The sequence below is a fragment of the Mesoplodon densirostris genome, chromosome 18 (genome assembly GCF_025265405.1).
Source record: "Mesoplodon densirostris isolate mMesDen1 chromosome 18, mMesDen1 primary haplotype, whole genome shotgun sequence".
NCBI classification, from domain to species: domain Eukaryota; kingdom Metazoa; phylum Chordata; class Mammalia; order Artiodactyla; family Ziphiidae; genus Mesoplodon; species Mesoplodon densirostris.
In genome coordinates, this window is record NC_082678.1 from 57,341,892 (window position 1) to 57,363,443 (window position 21,552).

The window sequence follows — 21,552 nt, forward strand, 5'->3', positions numbered from 1 at the left end:
TGTTTGTAAAATGGCACATTAAATAAATACATATAAAAATTTATGGCAGGGGGGAGGGAACCATGACAAAGGCCATGGTTCCAAGGCCTATACAGACTCAGTTTGCTAAAGCTATTACAGTTCTCTGAAGGCTGACTTCAGTACTCAGGCATTTTCCAAGCTGGGACAGTAATGGCCAATCAATCTCCATAACTCTTCTAAAAACCAAAAATAGACTTCCAGCAAGGTCTAGTAAATAGACTATGTCTTACTGGGCTCGGAATTGCTAAACTGATTTACAGCTAAGAAGCAGAAGGTATAGAATGATAAATGTTAGTCATAAACTATGAATTTCATGAGGATTGTAGAGTTTACAAAACCAGCTAAATCTCAAGAGCAAAACTTAGCTATAGACCTCACAGGGAAGAGATGAATGAAGAATTCCTAAGTTTATTTCAAGCTTTTCATTATTTATTATTACTTCTAAAAACTGGAAACCTTATGAAAAGGGTATAATATCTGAAGCTGCAATTCTAAAATTTTTCTTTTGCAGAAGGTCACTTTACCTATACCATGGGCACCAAGCACAGGAGTTCCCATCTTTCTGCACAACTCGTAGAGTGAATGGATACTGATAACCCATACTGTCATCACTGAAACAAAACATAAACCAAAGAGTATAAGAAACATTTCTTAGTTGAGGTCTCTTTCATCTTCTCTTGAACTAACCCTAGAAAGGGGCATCTGTCAGAGCAGTATGTTCACATTGACAGCTCAGTGCTGGTTATCCTAACCCATTAACTGCAGCCCTGTACAACCACACTCAGGGCTCCCTGCTTACAGAGGAGGAGACACAGCAGACTGCCAGATGTCTCTGAGAGAGTCCATGTGGTCCACGCAAATTTCATAAAATAAGCTAATCATGAAATCAAATGCTAATTATCCTTCAGCCCTAATTCTATCAAGAGATCTAATTCACATTAAACCAGACCTCTTCCATGACAAGAACATTGACACACCACAGAAAGCTGAAAGGTCATAATGGTATTAGAGGAGTTGACTAACTATATATTTAGAAGCTTCTTTAATCAGAATCCCTGATGTGGTACATGACAGATACTCCCTTTCCTTGCCTTAACTATCTAAAGCTAAAAACTACTTAACATTTTTAGGGTAATGTCTTAACTGCAAGATAGTCTTGTGAGTTCTCCAAGTTTAAAAAAATTTATTCATCCTTGCCCCAATAAGAAGCAATAAAAGGACTGTAACATAAGAGCAATATACTTTATGGATCATTTGGGAATTTGTAGTGGCTACTGCATGGCTGCTGAAGGTAATAAAACCACGATAAGAACTCACTGTAAGGGCAACAGTGAGTATCATGCCTGTCACAGCAGTTCCCAGCTTTCTGCATAATTTGTTGATTGAATGACTACTGATAGCCCATGCTGCCCAGTATCATGTCAATGAAAACCAGGTCAATGGTAAGTGAGGAATCCAAAGAAAGATAAAGGGACAAAACAAACAAGTAGCACTCTGGCAGAGAACTGTGCAGCACCTCTCTTCTAAAAAGTTTCTTTACTTTTTTGCTCTAACGGAAACCTGGCTTTCCTGAGGACTTCGCTTCCAGTTCACCTCTTAAGTGCTAGCTTTCTTCTCATACACCCCAGAACCTGAAGGTGATATGGGTCTCCTCCTTACTCCTCTTTACCACTTCTGGTAAAATTCTGGTTTCTATGTAGCATCTGCTACTGAATTATACCACCTGCTTGCTATTCCTCCTTGGTGGGGACATTTCTTCTTTATTCACTAAAGATTTTAGAATGCAGTTCACTCTTTTTCTCTCTGTCACTTCCATCATTACTCTTGGTGACTTCAATGTAACTTATCTAACAACTCCTCGGCCTTCTCTCTTACAACAATAATCTCCATTCTATATTGATCTACCCTCTCCAATGGTCATATTCTAGATCTTGTCAATTGATAGTGGCTATTACATGGCTGCTGAAGGTAATGAAGCCATGATAAGGACTTTACCATCTCCAAAAATCTCAATTCCAAACATCCTACTTTGCAACAAACATCTCCTATCTTCTTGGATCACTTATTCAAGTATCACTACTCTAACAATTCTTTGACCCAACATAAACCTCCAATCACTGCCCTCAAATTCTCACTTTCCTCCTTATCCACTGTCCCTCAAACTAATCATCTTCTGCATGGATCCTCAATTCCAGGAATTTGCCCATTTAATCTAAATTTTCAAATTTATTGACATAAACACTCAGAAAAGTAGAGAACTGTACAATGAACAGCACCCAACTACAATTAATCATCAACTCTTGGCCACTCTTATTTCATCTATACCCTTACCTAGCCCCACTAGATTCTTTTATTCCATTTTTTAAAAATGTGGTACAATATACATAAAATTTACCATTTAACATTTTAAGTGTACAACTCAGAGGCATCAGGTACATTCACAGTGTTGTGCAATTATCACTACCACCCAGCTCCAGAACCTTTTTATCTTCTCAGACAGAAACTCTACCCATTAAGCAATAATAAATTCCCCTCCTCCCAGACCTTATTAACCTCTAATCTACTTTCTGTCTATAAACTTGCCTATTCGAGATACACCTCATAAAAGTGGAATCATACAAATATTTGTCCTTTTGTGTCTAGCTTATTTCACTGAGTGTAATGTCTTCAAGGCTCATCCATGTTGTAGTATGTATCAGAACTCCATCCCTATTTATGGCTGAATAATATTCCACTGTATGTATATACCACATTTTGTTTATCCATTCATCTGTTGATGGACTTCTGGGTTGTTTCCACCTCTTGGCTACTGTGACCCACTAGATAACTTTTGAAGAAAATCAGAGGCATTTTACCATTTTCATCCATAAATATTTCACTGTGTTATCTCTAAAAGATAAGCTCTTATTATTCTTTTAATGTCTGTAGGACCATCTTCTCTTTAACCTACTCTAACCTCTGTGTCTTCATCTACACTACTCCACTAAAACAGCTTTTGCAAGGTCACCAAAGCCTGCCATTTTATCAAAGCCAGTGGTCAATTCCCAGTCCTTCTCTTAATCTGATCAGTCCTCCCTTAAATACTATCTTCACTTAACTTCTGGGACACTACTCACTCCTGGTTTTCTTCTTACTTCACTGGCTGTTCCTTCTGAATCTCCTTTGCTGTCTCTCCCTCCATTATTCAGCCTCTAAATGCTGGAATGCATCAGGAATTAGATCTTAGGCATCATCTCTCCTACTATCTAAATAATATCAACTGGTCTCAGGGTTTTAAATACCAACTATTTGTTGATGACACCTATATTTATACCTCCTGGAAAAACCTTAAGTCTATTTCCCACTTGAAAATATAACACAGATCTTGAATTTAGCTTGATTCCTGTCATTGCTTGCCAAAACCTACTCCTTCTCCAGTCTTCCTCATTTCATTAAACAGTACCAGCATTCACAGACAATTGTTCAGGCTGAAAATCTAGCTTGGATTCCTCCTCCCCTCATACTCCATATCTGCTTCATTAGCAAGCCCTGGGAAAAGTCCTCATCTAGGAGCCTTTTAATTCGATTAAATTTTCACTTCAAATTTAATCTTGCCCTATTGTCATTTTTACTAAACACAACATTCATCAATTAAATCACTTATCTATTATTTGTACTTTTCCTTTAAAATTTATTTATCTTAAGCCTTATCCTAATTATCAAAAGAACCTCATACCATAACAAATAACCTATCAGCAAAAATAATTTCTTTACTCAGTTAACACAGAAGCAGAACTCCCACTTGCACCATGATAATAAGAAAATGATCTTCAATTCAAATGAGATATAAAAGGCAACACAATCCCAAAGATTATTAGAAGTAAATACATTTACTAATCCAATAGAACAGTGGTAAAAGGAATGGAAAAAAAACAGAAGATGCTTATTTTCTTTACCAAGACTTATGAAATTACTCCATGTTAAAATGACATGGTAGGAAGATAAACCAACTGAATCATTGTTATGGCATGAGACTTTTTCAGAGTTCATGTATAGATATGCACGTATAGATACTGCTCCCATTCAGAATTTCAGAGGGTTGAGATGATGCAAATTTCCTGGTGAATTCATACCCTCTACTTCTGTAGTAACAGAAGCCAAGGATATTACCTGAAGCATATAAAATACTAGCTGAAAAGATTTAGGTAAGAGATCGGAGAATACAACGATTATTAGACACTGGATTGTCTAGGTGATGAAAGGAAGGTGTACAGTCTCTCCTACTCAAAAGACCAAACCAAATGGTTGAACTGTATGTTCTCTGGATGGTTCTTCAAGGAGTGCTTAACCTGACATGGAATGGGTCCTATAAATCACACAGAATTCACATAAATTCATCTTCTACATTTGGAAACCAAAGATCTAGGAAGATGCCCTGAAACTCACCAATCTTGTGCATGATTACTAGCTTCCTGAGGTGGGAGTGGGCTGGCTAATCGAGATACTTGAATCCAAACTGCGTCATACAGGTCTTTCTTCCGGGTATGCACAGTACACGGAACAATCAGAGGCATTCCGAAAAGGCTGGGGCGATTCTTCTGAGATGACAGGAAATACAGTTCTGTCCTCATCTGTATGTACAAACAAGAGAAGAAAGAACGGAGAAGATAGGCCTCTGATTCCTCCCTCTCATTCTTCTAAGACTGCCAAAAACAGGCATCACTACCATTTTCAACTCAGTCGCTATCACACTTCTCTTTATTTATAGGACCATCTTTTACTAATATGAAGAGAATGGTTATTCAAAGTGGAATCACTGAAAGGTTGAGGTATTGCCAATTTCAGAGTTGCTCTCTATCAAACTTGGGTTTTCAGCATTTACTATTTTCAAACTGCGTAGTTTTTCTCTGATAAATATTTCTCACACACACTGAATCATATGTAAAAAAATTAAAAATCATATTCTTAATTACATGATAGAATAAAAGTAACGTAAACTTTTAAAACGTTTGCTTTGAGTATGTTAAAGGAGATTTTAATCATTTCTTAACATGGAGATACTGCACAGAATTAGCCTGGAAATGATGGTTTAAAACAAAAGTTCAGCATAACAGAAAGGCTGCTGGGAGTTGCAGGATTACTCAAAAAAGCTGATGAGCACTTGGACATTTAATTCTTTAAGTCTGGTCTTTATATAGTAGAGAAGCTAAGCCAACAACTTATAAACCCACTAGTTTCTAAGTGAAAAGACTCTCTTATTTCAGACCCTCAAGTATTTTATTTTTCCGTTATTCACTTAAGATTAGCTAAATATATGATTTTAAGACCCCATTTCATGTGTTGGTAGTTATATTATTATAAGACCCACAGAAATGTGGACAGAGTTCAGAACTATTTTTTAAAAATCAAAAAACTGAGATGAGTTTTTCTCTCCTAAAACTTTTACTTTTCTTCCACTCCAACTCCTGGTAGATGACTTATTTTACTAAATAAATGAGGTCATTTAAGCAACTATTTCTTTTACTCTTCTCAGTGTATTTCTCTCTTTTTTTTCTTTTAATTAATTAATTTATTTTTGGCTGCGTTGGGTCTTCGTTGCCGCGCGGGCTTTCTCTAGTTGCAGCGAGTGGGGGCTACTCTTCGTTGCGGTGCGCAGGCTTCTCATCGTGGTGGCTTCTCTTGTTGCAGAGCATGGGCTCTAGGTGCGTGGGCTTCAGTAGCTGTGGCACGTGGGCTCAGTAGTTGTGGTGCACGGGCTTAATTACTCTGCTGCATGTGGGGTCTTCCCGGTCCAGGGCTCGAACCCGTGTCCCCTGCCTTGTCAGGCAGATTCTTAACCACTGTGTCACCAGGGAAGTCCCTGTATTTCTCTTCTAAACCCACACAGTTTTCATCCTCTTGAAAGTAACTGCTCCCAGGGCCCTGTGGCCCATACCTGCTCCATTCCTCATGGGATAATAATGCTCCCAGCTTTACTGCACCAGGAATTTTCCTTGTGTCCTCTCCTAACGACTTTTTCTCTAATCTGAAAAAACTCACTTGACCTATAACTGTGCTAAGTTCTTGCCCTATTTATCTACTTGGTTACACAGCCCAACTTCTCAGTTTTCATTCTTTTTGATGTCTCTGGCCTATGTAACCACATCTTTCTTAATTTTTTTTTGAAACTGACTTCCCTTTAGTTGTTCTGTCAACACAACACTATTTCTTCCTTTAGTCTCTGAATATTCTTGCCTATGTTACCTTGCCTTATTCCCCTTCTTTTTCTATCTTGTAGAAGGGAGTCGAAGAAAAATACTTTCAAAGTAAGTCAACCATGAGATCAAAGGGTCTGAAAGAAGAAGGTGGCAATGAAAATGACTAAAAATGGTAAATTCAAGTAGTATTTTGAAAGAAGAAATTAAAAGGCACAATGATATACTGAATATAGGGTTTTAGAAGAAAAGAGGGAAAAAAATCTAAGAACACTTCTAGCCTTTAGCCTTTAGCATGGAAGAACGGTGTTGCCTTTCACATGAATAATGGGAAAGGGGAGTTGACTTGGGACAGATTGTAAAATCAATTTTAGGCATTCCCCAAAGAAGCTGCTAGATCATGAAGGAAACTGGAAACAGAGAACTGGTTAAAAGGTGAAAATTTAGAGCTGACAATATGGCTTTATGGTCCAATAATTACAAAAAACTATATATAATGCTTTAGCACTTACAAGCACTTTATGTAACATATACATGATAACTGAAGAGAGCTGTTTTCTAAGAAAGATTAAAAATACATCAGTGTTCTTAATATATGATCTGATTGCTCCGTTAAAAAAGACATGGGGAAATGAATGAATCACCCCAATTATTTTAGCTGATGGGACCTGTTGGAGCTGTGCTTAAACAAAATTCCAAGACAGAAATATATCCCTTAATTCTCTAGGATGTCCACTCATACAATCCTGTTTAGAATATGTCCCACAGAACATTGTTCACATGGTCAGAAAATCACTTTAACTCGGGAGTTACTGATTCAAAGGAGGGAAAATATACATTTCAAAGAATTATCACAAAGCAAATAGTTGTGTAATCACCAGTCAGGTCAAGAAACAATTCAGCCAGCACTCCAAAGCCTTCCTCTTGCTTCCTCCCAATCACAAAGTCTTCCTCCCTCCTAACAGTAACAGTTTTTCTCAATTTTATGGTAATCAATTCTTTGCTTTTCTTTATCATTTTACACCCAACGCATAAACAGTAAATTTCATTTCCCCTGTCTTTAAAGTTTTTATTTATAAATAGAATCATATTATTGGTATTTCTTTTGTGTCTGGCTTCTTTCCCACATTATGTTTATGAGATTCATTTATTTTGGGTATAACTAAAAATTCATTCATTTTCATTGCTGTATAATGTTCTATTATATGACCATGTCTCAACTTCCTTATCCTTTCTACTACTAATGGACATTTAGTGGTTTTATTTTGTTTTCATAAAAACACAAAATGGAATAGTGGAATTACTTATCTTTAATTAGAAAACTATTTTTACAAGTAGCTGTATTAATGTACGCTCTCATCAGCAGTGTATGAGAGTTCCTGTTGCTCAATTCTTCTTACCAACACTGTCAACCTGTTTAATAATGATAGCTATTCTGGTGGGTGTGCAGTGATATTGTAATGTGGGCTTTTAAAAAAAATTATTTATTTTTGGCTGCCTTGGGTTTTCGTTGCTGCACGTGGTCTTCTCTAGTTGTGGAGAGCGCAGGCTACTCTTCATTGTGGTGCGCGGGCTTCTCATTGCGGTGGCTTCTCTTGTTGTGGAGCAAGGGCTCTAGGCCGTGGGCTTCAGTAGTTGTGGCACGTGGGCTCAGTAGTTGTGGTGCGTGGGTTCTAGAGCTCAGGCTCAGTAGTTGTGGCACACGGGCTTAGTTGCTCCATGGCATGTGGAATCTTCCCGGACCAGGGCTCGAACCTGTGTCCCCTGCATTGGCAGGCGGATTCTTAACCACTGCGCCACCAGGGAAGTCTTCGTAATGTGATTTTAATTTGCATTTCCCTAATTAGCAGTGTGGCTGATCACTTTTTCATATGATTATTGGCTATTTAGATATCGTTTCTGTGATGTGCCTATTTAAGTATTAGCCATTTTTTTATTGAATTGTTTTTTCATAGTGACTATAGGAGTCCTTTATATTTTCTGGATTGAGCCTTTTTGTTGGTTATATGAGTTACAAACATCTTCTACTCCTAGGCTTGCCTTTTACTTTCTTAGTGATGTCTTTTGATGAAACTGAAGTTCATAATTTTAATGATGTACAATTTATCAATCTTTTCTTTCATGGTTAGTGCTTTCTGTGTCCTATTCAAGAAGTCTTTTTCTCTAAACCAAGGTCATGAATATATTCATGTTTATTATCTTCTAGGGTCTGCTTTTCTGTTTTGCCTTCATATTTAATTCTGCAGTCCACCTGGAACTGATTTTTATGTGGTGAGAGGTAGGTGTGTCAAGTTTCATATGGCTATTCAATTATCCCAGCACCATTTACCAAGAAAACTGTTTTCCACTGCTCTGTAATGTCATCTTTGTTATAAATCAAGTGTTCATACGTATGTGAACCTGTTTCTGGGCTCTCTATTTTATTCCATTGGTCTATTTGCCTTTTCTCACACCAATATCACAATGTCTCAAGTGTCATTGTTTTATAAAATCATGATATCTGGTAGGCTTCCCTGGTGGCGCAGTGGTTGAGAGTCCGCCTGCCGATGCAGGGGACGTGGGTTCGTGCCCTGGCCCGGGAGGATCCCACGTGCCACGGAGCGGCTGGGCTCGTGAGCCATGGCTGCTGGGCCTGTGCGTCCGGAGCCTGTGCTCCGCAGCGGGAAAGGCCACGACAGTGAGAGGCCCGCATACCGCCAAAAAAAAAAAAAAAAAAATCATGATATCTGGTAGCTCAATTCTTCATGTTTTGTTCTTCTTCAAGATTGTCTTGGTTATTTTAGTGCTTTGTGCTTCCATATATTAGAATCAGCTTATCAAGTTATACACACACAAGCATACACATACAGAGTATGCATTTTTATTGGGATTGTGCATTGAATCTATAGATTCGTTTGTGGAGAACGGATATCTTTGAAATACTGAGTCTTCTAATCCATGAACACGGTCCGTTCCTTCAAACATCTGAGTCTTCTTTAATCTCTAGCAATAATATTTTATTGTTTTCTATCCAGATACCTTGTATATTTTTTGTAAAGTTTATTTCCAGGTATTTAATTTTTTTCTTGGTACTTAGTTTTTTGAATAAATGATAATTTTATGATAAATGATTTCTGTAGTGAATTTTGGTGGTCCCCAAAAAGATATGTCCACATCCTAACTCCAAGAACTTACGAATGTGACCCTATATGGCAAAAGGGTTTTTGCATATATAATTAAATTGAGATATCATCCTGGATTATTGGGATGGCCCCTAAATCCTATGACAATTGTTCTTATCAGTGAAAGGCAGAGGAAGAAGTAGAAGAAGGCCAAGACAGATGCAGAGATTGGAGTTTTACAGCCACAGCTAAGGAATTCCTGTACAAGTTGGAAGGGGCAAGAGGGATTCTCTCCTAAAACCTATGGAAGGGGCACAACCCTGCTGATGCCTTGATTTCAGACTTCTGGCCTTCAGAACTGTGAAAGAATTAATTTCTGTTGTTTTAAGCCATCAAGTTTGTGGTAATTTGTTACAGCAATCCTAGGAAACAACTTGTCTTGCCCAAGAATCTTCTTGTTTCTCCCTCCAAAACAAACAAAACCTTCTCCAAAGGCATCTACACTTATATGGCGGAGAAGATGTACATGGCTACATGAACATATAGGAGCCACAAACTTTTTAAAGACAGTAGTACTATATTCAGATGCACCAGCTCTCCTGTTGCTGCTTGATACATGAGTGAGGAATGTCATTTCATACGTAGGCCGTCATGTGTGATATTAAATCCTGGCTGCAATCACTTAGAACATAACACATTGAAAGTGTACACACTGAAGATGTTGCAAAGACAGAAAATGGCTGTTTCATAAATAACACTGGCAAGACCAGCAGTAACTTGCCTAACATTAAACTAACCATTTTTCGGTGGACTGCAATGATGTAGCCTGTAAAGGAACTGTCAGGAAGAGATGGCATATGACCATTCACCATTCCATTTGTGAAGTTTTTCTCAGTTCCACATGGCACAACAGTGTTTGGCATTCCATTGGGGATGAATATTGATCGAGGCAGGTCCCCATTGGTGGTTAGGGTGAACATTCCATTTGTAGATGGGGAAGAGGAGAAATCTACAAATTCAAAGATAAGTATAGCATCACAAGTCTGTGGTACCTTTATCTTTGCTCTTTTCTCAAATATCGCTGGGACTCAGACCACTGACAGTCTCTTTTAACAGAGGACAGGGAGGAATAAGTCAAATGATAATTCTACATTAATTGGAAGATTTTAACTTCAGATTTTACCTTAATAACTCACACTTCTGACTAAATGACAAAGCACGAGTAACTGATAGAAAGAGTAAGTCGAATTTTTGCAACAATCTTTATTAGCACCGTGTTGTGGCACGAAAACAGTTCTACTGCTTTTCTTTTTCCTCTCCTCTAAAAATTCATTTTCTCCATTCTTCTAGAAATGTTCTAAGACGGTAGTCCCAAGCCAGATGATGGGTTTTTAAAAAATTGTTTGATTTTTAAAAAAGACTATTTTTTAGGGCACTTTTAGACTCAGTAAAATAAAGAGCAAGGTAGAGATTTCCCACCTGCTGACTGCCCCCACCCAGCACAGCCTCCCCCAGTAGCAACCTGCCCCACCAGAGTGAAACATTTGTTACAACTGATGAAAGTCGCTGCTTTTTAAATTAAAATTAAAAGTGCATTTCCTCCCTTTGACTAGCCACATTTCAAGTGCTAAACAGTCCATGTGACTAGTAGATAACTCTATTGGATAGCAAAGATTACAGAAAGTTTTCCTCATTGCAGAGAGTTCTATTGGACAGTGATGATAACCAAAAAGCAATGTTAAATCATCCACCAACCCAACCAACAGTACTATCTACTGACTGCCAATGAGAGGAGCCTCATTCTCTCTGAAGCATGTTATAGTTGGGGAATGAATCTAACTGCCAACAGTATAAAGAGGAGACAAACCCCACTAATGGCCAAAAAGACTCACTGGATGACCATATTAAATCACAGGCAATATTAGATAAACAGATTCCTTTTTAGTCAAATTTATTATTTTGTTTTCTGATAGTACATTTCTCTCATACCATCTGTTACCATGTTAATATTAGATAAAAGAGTTAAAGGAGATCTGAATTCCAGTGGTAGATTTAGCTAATAACTACCTATCTAACTTAGGTTCTCTGAATTTTAGGTTCCTCAACTATAAAATGAGGATTTGAGATAAATGATCACCAAGGTTTCCTTCAGGCTCCAAAATTCTTTTGCTCTAATATTTTTTAGCCTAAACAAAAGCCTAAAAAGGAGGACAACCCTTAGACTGTTATTCAAAGCTAAAATCATGGGCAGCAGCTCTAGTTCTATCTTACCTGTCTGTACTGGACTAGAAGCTGAAATTGGAGATCCAGGGACGGGAATTTCAAATGCACACAAAAATCCACTCACTGAGAGTCGTACTTTCTGGTTGTCCTGAGGGAAATTCTATAGAAAAAGAGGTGAGATGAGAAGGGGGAGAAGTTTCAGATAAAATGGAGAATCATCTCTCTGATATATCTGAAGCAAATGTCTTAGACCCTTTTATCAGTAAAACAAATAAGATGTCTGAATAATTTTTCTAAAATAACTATAAATGAAAGCTTGATAAACTAAGTGAAAACTAACCTTCCTGACAAAACCATTATCCCCTTTCATAGGAGGGCAGTATGATGTGTATAACTGACTTCTTTTTTTTTTTTTTTTTTTTTTGCTGTACGCGGGCCTCTCACTGTTGTGGCCTCTCCCGCTGCGGAGCACAGGCTCCGGACGCGCAGGCCCAGCGGCCATGGCTCACGGGCCCGGCCGCTCCGCGGCATATGGGATCCTCCCAGACCGGGGCACGAACCCGTATCCCCTGCATCGGCAGGCGGACTCTCAACCACTGCGCCACCAGGGAGGCCCTATAACTGACTTCTTAAGTTTTGTCCGTCATTTCAAGAATCTAAACCCAAAATCCCCAGAGAGATCTCACCTCCACATTACATACGAAAAAAAATGTCAAAGAGGTGGGAGTTTGTTCAGAAACCCCGAAGATGAATATAAATAATACCAGTGGTAGGAGCTCAATTTAGGGTAGGCAATATATTTATTAAATTTCTAGTTTCTCCAGCTGGTATGCAAGAAGAAGTGATTTGTGTCACTTTGTCTTTACTCTTTAATTTCTCAGTGTGTTGAAAGGCCAGGTATATATATATTCATAAATAAGTACTAAAAGAACACATTCATACATACATAAAATACTTTAAGAATTCTAGCAATAGTGGTAATACACAAGAGCTGTTAGGTGTAGCAGCAGCAGTCACTGGGGGTAAATCTAGACTATAGTGACACAGCTAGATCACTCCATATAGGTAGCTTTGGGCTTACATATTTCCCTTCTTTAAAAATACCACCATTGGGACTTCCCTGGTGGTCCAGTGGTTAAGACTCTGTGCTTCCACTGCAGGGGACATGGGTTCAATCCCTTGTAGGGGAACTAAGATCCCGCATGCCATGCAGTGTGGCCAAAAAAAAAAAAAATAATAAAAATACCACCATCATTATTACTCTTTTATTCTGGTAGACAACTCTTTTAAGTTTCTTCTAGAACTTACTTACTGTATGCTGACACATATACATGGAATTTAAGAAAAAAAAATGTCATGAAGAACATAGGGGTAAGATAGGAATACAGACACAGACCTACTAGAGAATGGACTTGAGGATATGGGGAGGGGGAAGGGTAAGCTGTGACAAAGTGAAAGAGCGGCATGGACATATATACACTACCAAACGTAAGGTAGATAGCTAGTGGGAAGCAGCCGCATAGCACAGGGAGATCAGCTATAGCACAGGGAGATCAGCTCGGTGCTTTGTGACCGCCTGGAGGGGTGGGATAGGGAGGGTGGGAGGGAGACGCAAAAGGGAGGGGATATGGGAACATATGTATATGTATAACTGATTAAATTTGTTATAAAGCAAAAAATTAAAAAAAATGGAGCATGAAAAAAAAAGTTTCTTCTAGAACGAAAAACTTTACAAATTTTTTTCCAGTTTTTGTTGTGTTTTATTATCTCCCTTGGTCATTTGACACAATAATTAATTGAGAAAACTGTGATCTTTGAAGGATGGAATCAAGAGTTTCCTAAAAAGAACAGTTAATATCACCTTTATGTTGGAACCATGTACTTCTGCAAGAAGGATTTGTTCTGATTTAAGTCCACAGAGATCGCTCAGCTGTTTTTTTAAACCTGTGTACTTTTCATCCATATTCAGTCTTAGTCCATATCGTACAGGGGTAGTACCATCCAACGTAATAACTAGTAAAGAGGAAAGATTTTTTACCAGTAAAATTCAGGTTTCAATGAAAGCTTTACACTGTGTGTGTCTGTGTGTGTGTGTGAGAGAGACTTGGAAATAGCAAACATTTCAGTCTAGAATTTTAATTTTATATGTAAACACTACAACAGATGGTGCTTAAAGATAATCTTAAGTAAAATAATTATTTTTTGAATATTCATCTGATACAGAAGTGTGAGTGGCTTTGCAAGATTTTAAAGAGAGTTCCTGGCACATTTGAAACTGACAGAAGACTCAATGGGCACAAAAATGGACCCATGTTCCAAGTCTTTCAAACCTCAAATCATGCCTGAAATTAGATTGTTAATTTGTAACATGCTCACAACACTGTAAACCAACTAACACCAATAAAATTAAAAAATATATATATAACATGCTGACTATCAATCTTTATGAGAACGCATTATACACAAATGACTATACTTACAAATTCAGGCTGCTTGAATAAGGTAAAAGACAATAGAATTAAATAATTTTTCATAACTTTGCGACCCACCTGTTATTTCTAAGTGCATATAACTGTCCATTGGTAGTGGCAAAGACAAAAAATTGAAAGGGTCAAATCGGACACTTATATGCCCACATGTCTTGCATTTGACTTGGGACCTTAGCTGCCCATGGAACAAATCCACAACTATTGATCTATTTCTCCTCAGATGGTTGTCCCAGGCCTAGCAAGAAAAATGATTAGAGAAATTTTTTATCTCCCCAAATTCAAAGAAAATGGTTAAATATATTAGATCTAAATGTCAAGAATATAATCCTTAAAAAATAAAAGCTTTGTGCCTACAAATTTACAAGTCAGATATATAATTTAAAATATATTGCCTACTGAGATAGTAGAGAAATACATAAAATACTTCAAGAATTCTGGCAACAGTGGTAACACAGAAGAGCTGCCAAGTGTAGCAGCAGCACTCACTGGGGTAAATCTAGACTGTAGTGACATAGCCAGATCACTCCGTATAGGCAGCTTGGGGCTTACATATTTCCCTTCTTTAAAAATACCACCAGCGGGACTTCCCTGGTGGTCCAGAATGGAATGTGATTCTTTCTGCTCAATCTATAACATATTAAATTTAGATGGAAAACCCTATTTTTTTCTTTCTTCTTACCAGGTAACAATGATGAGTTCTTTGTCCATTAAAAAGCAGATAAAATATGCCTATTGGTCACTGTACACATTACTTTAGCAATTATGGGGACTCCTAAATTCCTACTGAATAATAATTCCTACATCCTCTCCCCCAAATTTACATTGAAGAGGAAATATTTTTCTATTTTCATTAAAGATGCTTTGTTTTAGGATCACTGCACAAGAAATAAGCAGAGAAATATAAATTCCTTCATTTTCGCAGTAAAATTCTGACCACAGAATAGTTTAGTTAGCATTAAGTTGCGCAACACGTATTTGTGGTCAGAATATTTTATCTATTGCTTACATTAGAAACTCAAAACTGACAAACCTCTGCAGCTACTTCCCAGTCTGGTCGGCCATCACTGTCCTTTAGTTCCACATATGGCTTCTCATGGACTCGGTTGAGATCTTCATGAAGACCATCCAAGAGAAAAGCCAGAAGTTCTTGGGAGTCTTGTTGCTGGAACCCATTAAACCTGGGAGCATATTTTGCTATGGTCCACTATAAATATAAGAGGAATCAAACTCATTATTTGCTATCTCATAAAGTTTAGAATGAACATGCCCATAATTCTATCAGAGGCATTAGAAGAAGATAAATAGTATAGTATTTAGTCTGTCTCTATTTCAGCAAATATATTTTGGATAATCATGGAATCTTTCTAATCTTAATCTCAAATGATGCTCCCTCCCCCAGCCCCAAAAAAGCATTATGGCCAATCCTATGTCCTGGTTTAGCATCATATAAGCAAACAGTTCTTTAGGTACATAGCTATTTAAGATACAAGATGGAAATATTAAAATAGCATTTGCTCACATTGGAAGATTCCCTTTTATAATGTTTTCTTTTACGGTTAGCTTTTCTGGTCTTGTCGTATCCTAACTTTTATTATTAGAGGCAGAATAGCCTCATGTTCAACTGTGAGGACTTAGTAACTAGCTTGCAACCTCGGACAAGCTATTTGACTGCGATGACTCTTAGTTTCCTGAGCCATAAAATGGGGATAATAATGTTGCTTTATACTGTAGGGCCATTTAGAAGATTAAATGAGTTAATACATAATTATTACAGTGGCTGGTAATCCTAACATCAACTAGAATTCACTGCATATGATATTAATGTCAAATTTGTATCCATTAATTACATTATTTCTTTCTGCTACTTTTTAAAATTCTACAGATAGAACTAATTATCTTAGAAATGTTAAAAATGTACTGAGTATCATTAATTAGACTCAGGTCTACCTTGTAGTTAGAATACTGCTAATAGTGAAGGATTAAGAAAGAAAGGTTTACTGTATATACAAGTAAGATACCTGATAAATTAGTAAAATGAATGACATCCCAAATTTAGACTATACTTTTGATCTTTTTCTACCCACTATGTCTACAGTAGTATTTTGCATATATGTGAAGAAGTAAAAGTATCTGACATCCAGTTTATGCCTTGCGAAGGACCCAAAAACATTACACTAAAACTAAAAAGCTAAATATAAAAAACATGTAGAGAAAAATAATTACTTACATAACTGCTTAGGACTTAAATACCTTTATATTATTTTAACATGCTTACCCGAAGCTTTAATGGGGCAACATTCTTCTGAGTTCCACTCCAAAGTTCCTGTACTAAATCCCCATAGCATTTAGCCATATGCCCCTTCATACCAATGGGATTTGTCCTAGAAGTTTGAGAGGAAAATTTGTTGCCAAAGATTCTTATAATTCACAATCATGTGGACACAGAAATACCTAGAGTCTGTTTCCTCACATCAAAATATCTTTTCAAAATAAGAGAAGTAGCATTTGGTCCTTACTTCACGCTTAATAGGGCAAATAAGATTAAGACTTTCCTCCCCCAGGGTGAAGAAAGAGGAGATTTAGGTAATATTGCCTTCATAGCAAAGCTATAAAAGTTAAGAGCCAATGACTCAAGGAAGATTACCTGTTGAGTTCATAAAGATGTCTCCCTGAGATAAAATACTGTGTCAGTGGCTGTGTGTTACTAACACACTGGATGCTTGAGTTCATGAAGCATGTGTTTCCCAGGTTACTCAGACCTGTGGCCCCCTTTTCTGTCGGAACTGGAACAAACAACACGAGAATGGAAGCCTAGCTATAGCAAGATGTCATGACCAAACAGTTATTTGTATTCAATGCAATGATTTTTGTAACTCTTCTAATCAATTAAATGGAGCTAATATTTCTCTATTGGGTCTTGCAATGCTAAGTAGAGGCTTTTTAATGGAGCATCATCGGCAATCACGATAATCTATGCTCATCTGTAATCTAGAAGCAGCAGTGATTCTCTTTAATTGCTATGATCATTTTTTAGAGTTCAAACAATTCTCTCCTAGAATTATGTCTTTCAAAATATATAAATTATTTAATTGCATGGTTAGAAAGAAATTTGATGCTTCAGGAAAAAGAAAAATAACAGGGGGCCTAATCGCTTTTGAGCTAGAAAGCTACAAGTTGTTAACACTTCAATAGTTGAGAGAAGGAAAAATAAAAGAATAATTTTAAGATTGTTTAAAAATAGTACACTGTAGACTTACCCTTGTGTCTATCTATTTTACTACTGTTTGCTATAAAGGACATTTCTTCAGGCCAACTCATATCTTTGTTGCGAACTGGAAAAACAGAGACAGCAATGTGTTAATTCCTTATCTATTCAAATCACACCCACTATACTGCTTCTGTTAAAAAAAAAGGTCTTATTTCTAAATCAGAAACTGAAAAACAAAATCAAGTTAATTTTAGTAATTGCCTCTGAAACCATTCCAATTCTTTACACTGGAGACTTTATTGGTTAGAATTAATTAGTAAGCTAATCCCTAAGTTACATACCTGAAGTAAAATTATACTCAACCATCTATAGAAGGAATTAAAGTTCTTAAACTTAATACATTGGAACTATTACAATGCTTTCTTAAATTGTGACAACTGCCAGAATAATCTATTCATTTTAATACAAAGGCAGCTAGGAATGTTTCATGAATCTTGATGAGAAAACACACACTAAGTTTTCAATGATGTGTGCATGCCAGTGTGTAAATCTATGCTTATGTTGGTGAATGACTAGTGTTGACTAATGAAAAGCCCGCACCACTAACTATTGCAAGAAAGTCTCCTGACAAAGAAGCAGCTTGAAAATTTTAAGGAGCTATAAACTTATAACTGAATTCACTTGTTTTTACCCACTGTTTCCACCCTTGCCAGCCAATGAATGTAGACATGTTTTTCTCTTAAAGCAATATAAATAGTATTACATTATAGTAGGATTATATAAGGGTTTAATGGGTTTTCTTTACTATATAGAATATAGTGATCAAATACCAGTTGGAAAAACTATAAAATGGATTATCAGTGAGTAATTAAATCTTTAAATTCTTCCCCTAAAAATCTAATACAAATGCATGCTTCCATCTTGTACCTTCAATTACCAAGTGCTGCTCATCCTGGATTTTCAAATATTCCAATCTATGATCCTCATCATCCAGAAGAGTGAGGTAATTCTGTATATGGAGGAGGAAATGTTTTGTTAATTTAATTACTAAACTTGAAACAAATATGGAAATAAAAATGAATGACAATTAAAAACATCCTTGTAGTTATACAACTTGTGACAGATATTTAGCATATTATAGTTATTCAGAAATGCTTCTAACTTTGGTGGCAAAATGAGGGAAAGACAATGTATACTTTGTAAACACATACCTTATGTCTCTAAAAAAGTTATATAGGATTTGGGGGAGACCAGAAAAGACTCATCACACATCAAACCAAAATTCATTGAGATTTAGATTTTCTGAACAGCTTATAGAAAAGAAGTTTTTTTTAGTATCTAGTATGAAATTCAGTAAATGTGCTTGTGGTCAAGATGGAACTTGATTATTTACTAGGAACTGAAAATGTAAAACCAAATGTCATGCAATAGAATTATACATTTTTGTTGATGCTCACCCTGTCTAAAGTGCTCAGAAAATTAATTCATTTAATTCTTACAACTATCCTAAGGGAAATACTATTATTTTCCCCATTTACTCATGAGAAAACTGTGACAGAGAGTCAAGGGACTTGCCCTTGGTTATTCAACTAACAAGTGTGAGGGCCAAGATTTAATCCGTGGCAGTGTGGCTCCAGGACTTCTGCTCTTAACTTATTATACTATTGGTCACCTCTCGATGGTGACCAAAGGAGGATGTAAGAAAGAAGGAACTAGGGAATAAAGAACTGGTTAAAACTACTTATGACCCAATTTCAGAGTATTAATGGAAATATACTGCATGTGTTAGGAAGAATATATAAGCAATTAACAGCACTGCCTCTGAGGAGAATGGAAGATAGGGGTCAGAGGATGGAAAGGAAGAATTTTCAATACATACTTCTGTATTGTTTGAATTTTTTTTAACATGTATATAAGTTACTTTAAGACAAATCAAAAATCAACTATTTGTTAAAAAATGATATTTGCCGTTACTTTATAATAATAATCTTTACAAGATGGTATTATGGGTTTCAGATGACAAATATCTACATGTATGCATCCAGTAATTTAAAAGTTGAAGTTTCCACTGCGATTCCAAGACATGGCTTTCAAAACAATTAGTGTAGATAAAAATAACCCATACTTATGAAACATGGATTTAACACTTAATTAGGACTTTCCTTGACTCCAACATGTCTCTTACCTCACTGTTGTATAGCCACAGGCGCATATCTTCCTCTTTGATGCGCAGCCTCTGAGATAGATATTCATGAATTTCCTTGATGGTCTGCATTCGACTAAAACAGCCTGTATAGGCTAAGACCCGCTTTAATGGTGCATTCGGAGAAGGTACATTTCCTATGGTCACAGTAGTCACAGTAAGGAAAAACGCAGATGTTAAGAAAAAAAAAAAAAAAGCACCCCTCTCAGCAACGGGGACCATACTATTTTTGGACATGATGAGAAATGAGAGTTACAGATTTAATAATTTTATAAAGTAAGACACTTTAAGAGAAAGCTTTAAAATGAAGATAGGAGAACTAAGTGTCTTAGAGTAAGCCTTAACTTTGAAAGGAAGAACAACAAAATTAGAGGCCCAAATAATTGGCAGTATCTGGATCCCAAGAAGACTGGCAAACATCTAGGCTGCCCTCAGCTAAGTCACACTCAATAGCAAAATCAAAACTCAGTGTAAGAATGGGGAAGATAAAATGGGGCTGGATTTGAATTCCACAGATAGATAATTGGATTTACCTGATCTACTTTCTTAAAATAAACTGTCTTTGAGTTACTAATCACATCACTCTCATTAAGTAGCCCAATTACCTGGCACACTGGTACAATTACACAAGAATTGTTACTTGTACTTAGAATTCTAAGTAGGCATAGATGTCACTTGGCCAAACAAAGCTTTAAAGTGAAGCCAAGAAACTTCCCGTGACAAAAAAATTGCCCTACTGAAAGGTAGTAAGGGGGGAATCATATGGCCTGCCCACCCGAAAAGAGAAAAGCAGACATGACCTTGAATTCTTGAAGGGCTCAAGGTGGAAACAAAAAGAGGCAATAAGAGGAAAGAGTGAAGACTGAAGGAAGAATATATCAAGTCTAACCACATACTTCAAAAGAAAAGGGTGATAAAATGACAAGAGATAATGGAAATCAAAAACACGTTGCTAAAACAATCTGCTAAACCCTGGGTAACTATTCAGCCAAAAATCTAGACAAAAGCTGTAGCTTAAAATGGTCATCTCTGCCTAGGGGAGGTTATAGTTTATTGAGCAACCCAAAACTAAAATACACTTAACATATCAATATAATCCATGAAGGGTACAATTACACACTCCAGGTAGTTTTCCATCCATTCAATGGTGACTTAGCTTTTTCCCTCCCATTAAATGTGCTTTGAGTCTTTACCTACTAAACAGAGGAGAAAAGTACTGGCATCATCCACTTTTTCAGAGCTTCCAAGAATTAACTCACCTAAAATAAGCTGAAAAATCATCTAACAATGACTTCTTGTCTGTTGAAAAGGCTACAATTAAGTCATTGTAACTGTGGCAAGGTTTGTATACCTGTCATTCCAAAAGGAATAAAAGAGCCTAGAAAACAGCTGTGATAAATTGAGTAATGAGAAAGATGAAAACTACGTTATGGAGAACAAACCCAACTATGATCAATTTTTAAACATCTAGCAAAGCAAATCATTTACTATCAGCAAGCAAAGAATAATCCCTAGAAGAAAACAAAAGAGCAAATTTCTCCAAAAACATATCAGAGGATTAGTTATAAGATTACAGCAAGAAAGCATATTTTTATAAACTTCAAAATGATTAATGATTGATTTCACAACTAATTAGTAAGAAATAAAATTTCAAATTAAGAACAAATTTGGAGCATAATAACTATCCAGTTCTAGGATTCAGAAGCATTTGCAAGTGTAGTGTCCAAGTCAATTTCTATTGTCTTTAAGCCACATAAGAAATGTATTTGAATTCTAGACAGTTTCTGTAGCATAGCTCATTAAGCAGGCAGCCACTTATTATACATAATTTCGTGCTTTTGAATAGCACCAACAAATTTAGTGGAATTTACAGAAGCAGCAAAAATCTAGGATCAGCACAAGAGTTACAAAGAATACTTACTAAAAGCGCAACAACACATCTTGCCTCTCATGTTATCTTTCAAAGAGAATTGAAAAAGATATGTACTAAGGGTGCCATGGAAGCAAGGCAAATACTATCATTATTCAATGGAAAATTAAATCAAGAGTGTTTCAGAGATTCTTATTTCACTGTTCCTTGATTTTAATGTGTTCCAAGACAAAGTTTGGTTAGGCAGAGGCCACTGCTTTGCTA

General features: G+C 36.6%; 1 protein-coding gene across 2 annotated transcripts in view; it reads right to left on the minus strand.

The window, feature by feature from the left end:
• USP32 (ubiquitin specific peptidase 32) overlaps nucleotides 1-21,552 on the minus strand; it is a 212,016-nt gene that overhangs the window by 12,061 nt on the left and 178,403 nt on the right. For both annotated transcript variants that reach the window (XM_060081803.1, XM_060081802.1), the window contains exons 17-28: nucleotides 19,401-19,555; nucleotides 18,143-18,224; nucleotides 17,265-17,339; nucleotides 16,652-16,790; nucleotides 16,283-16,388; nucleotides 15,038-15,211; nucleotides 14,068-14,242; nucleotides 13,380-13,531; nucleotides 11,567-11,678; nucleotides 10,093-10,304; nucleotides 4,447-4,631; nucleotides 546-632 (exon numbers count right to left, since the gene is read on the minus strand). In XM_060081803.1, coding sequence (XP_059937786.1) covers nucleotides 546-632; nucleotides 4,447-4,631; nucleotides 10,093-10,304; nucleotides 11,567-11,678; nucleotides 13,380-13,531; nucleotides 14,068-14,242; nucleotides 15,038-15,211; nucleotides 16,283-16,388; nucleotides 16,652-16,790; nucleotides 17,265-17,339; nucleotides 18,143-18,224; nucleotides 19,401-19,555 — 1,654 coding nt within the window. The remainder of the gene's footprint in view (nucleotides 1-545; nucleotides 633-4,446; nucleotides 4,632-10,092; nucleotides 10,305-11,566; nucleotides 11,679-13,379; nucleotides 13,532-14,067; nucleotides 14,243-15,037; nucleotides 15,212-16,282; nucleotides 16,389-16,651; nucleotides 16,791-17,264; nucleotides 17,340-18,142; nucleotides 18,225-19,400; nucleotides 19,556-21,552) is intronic.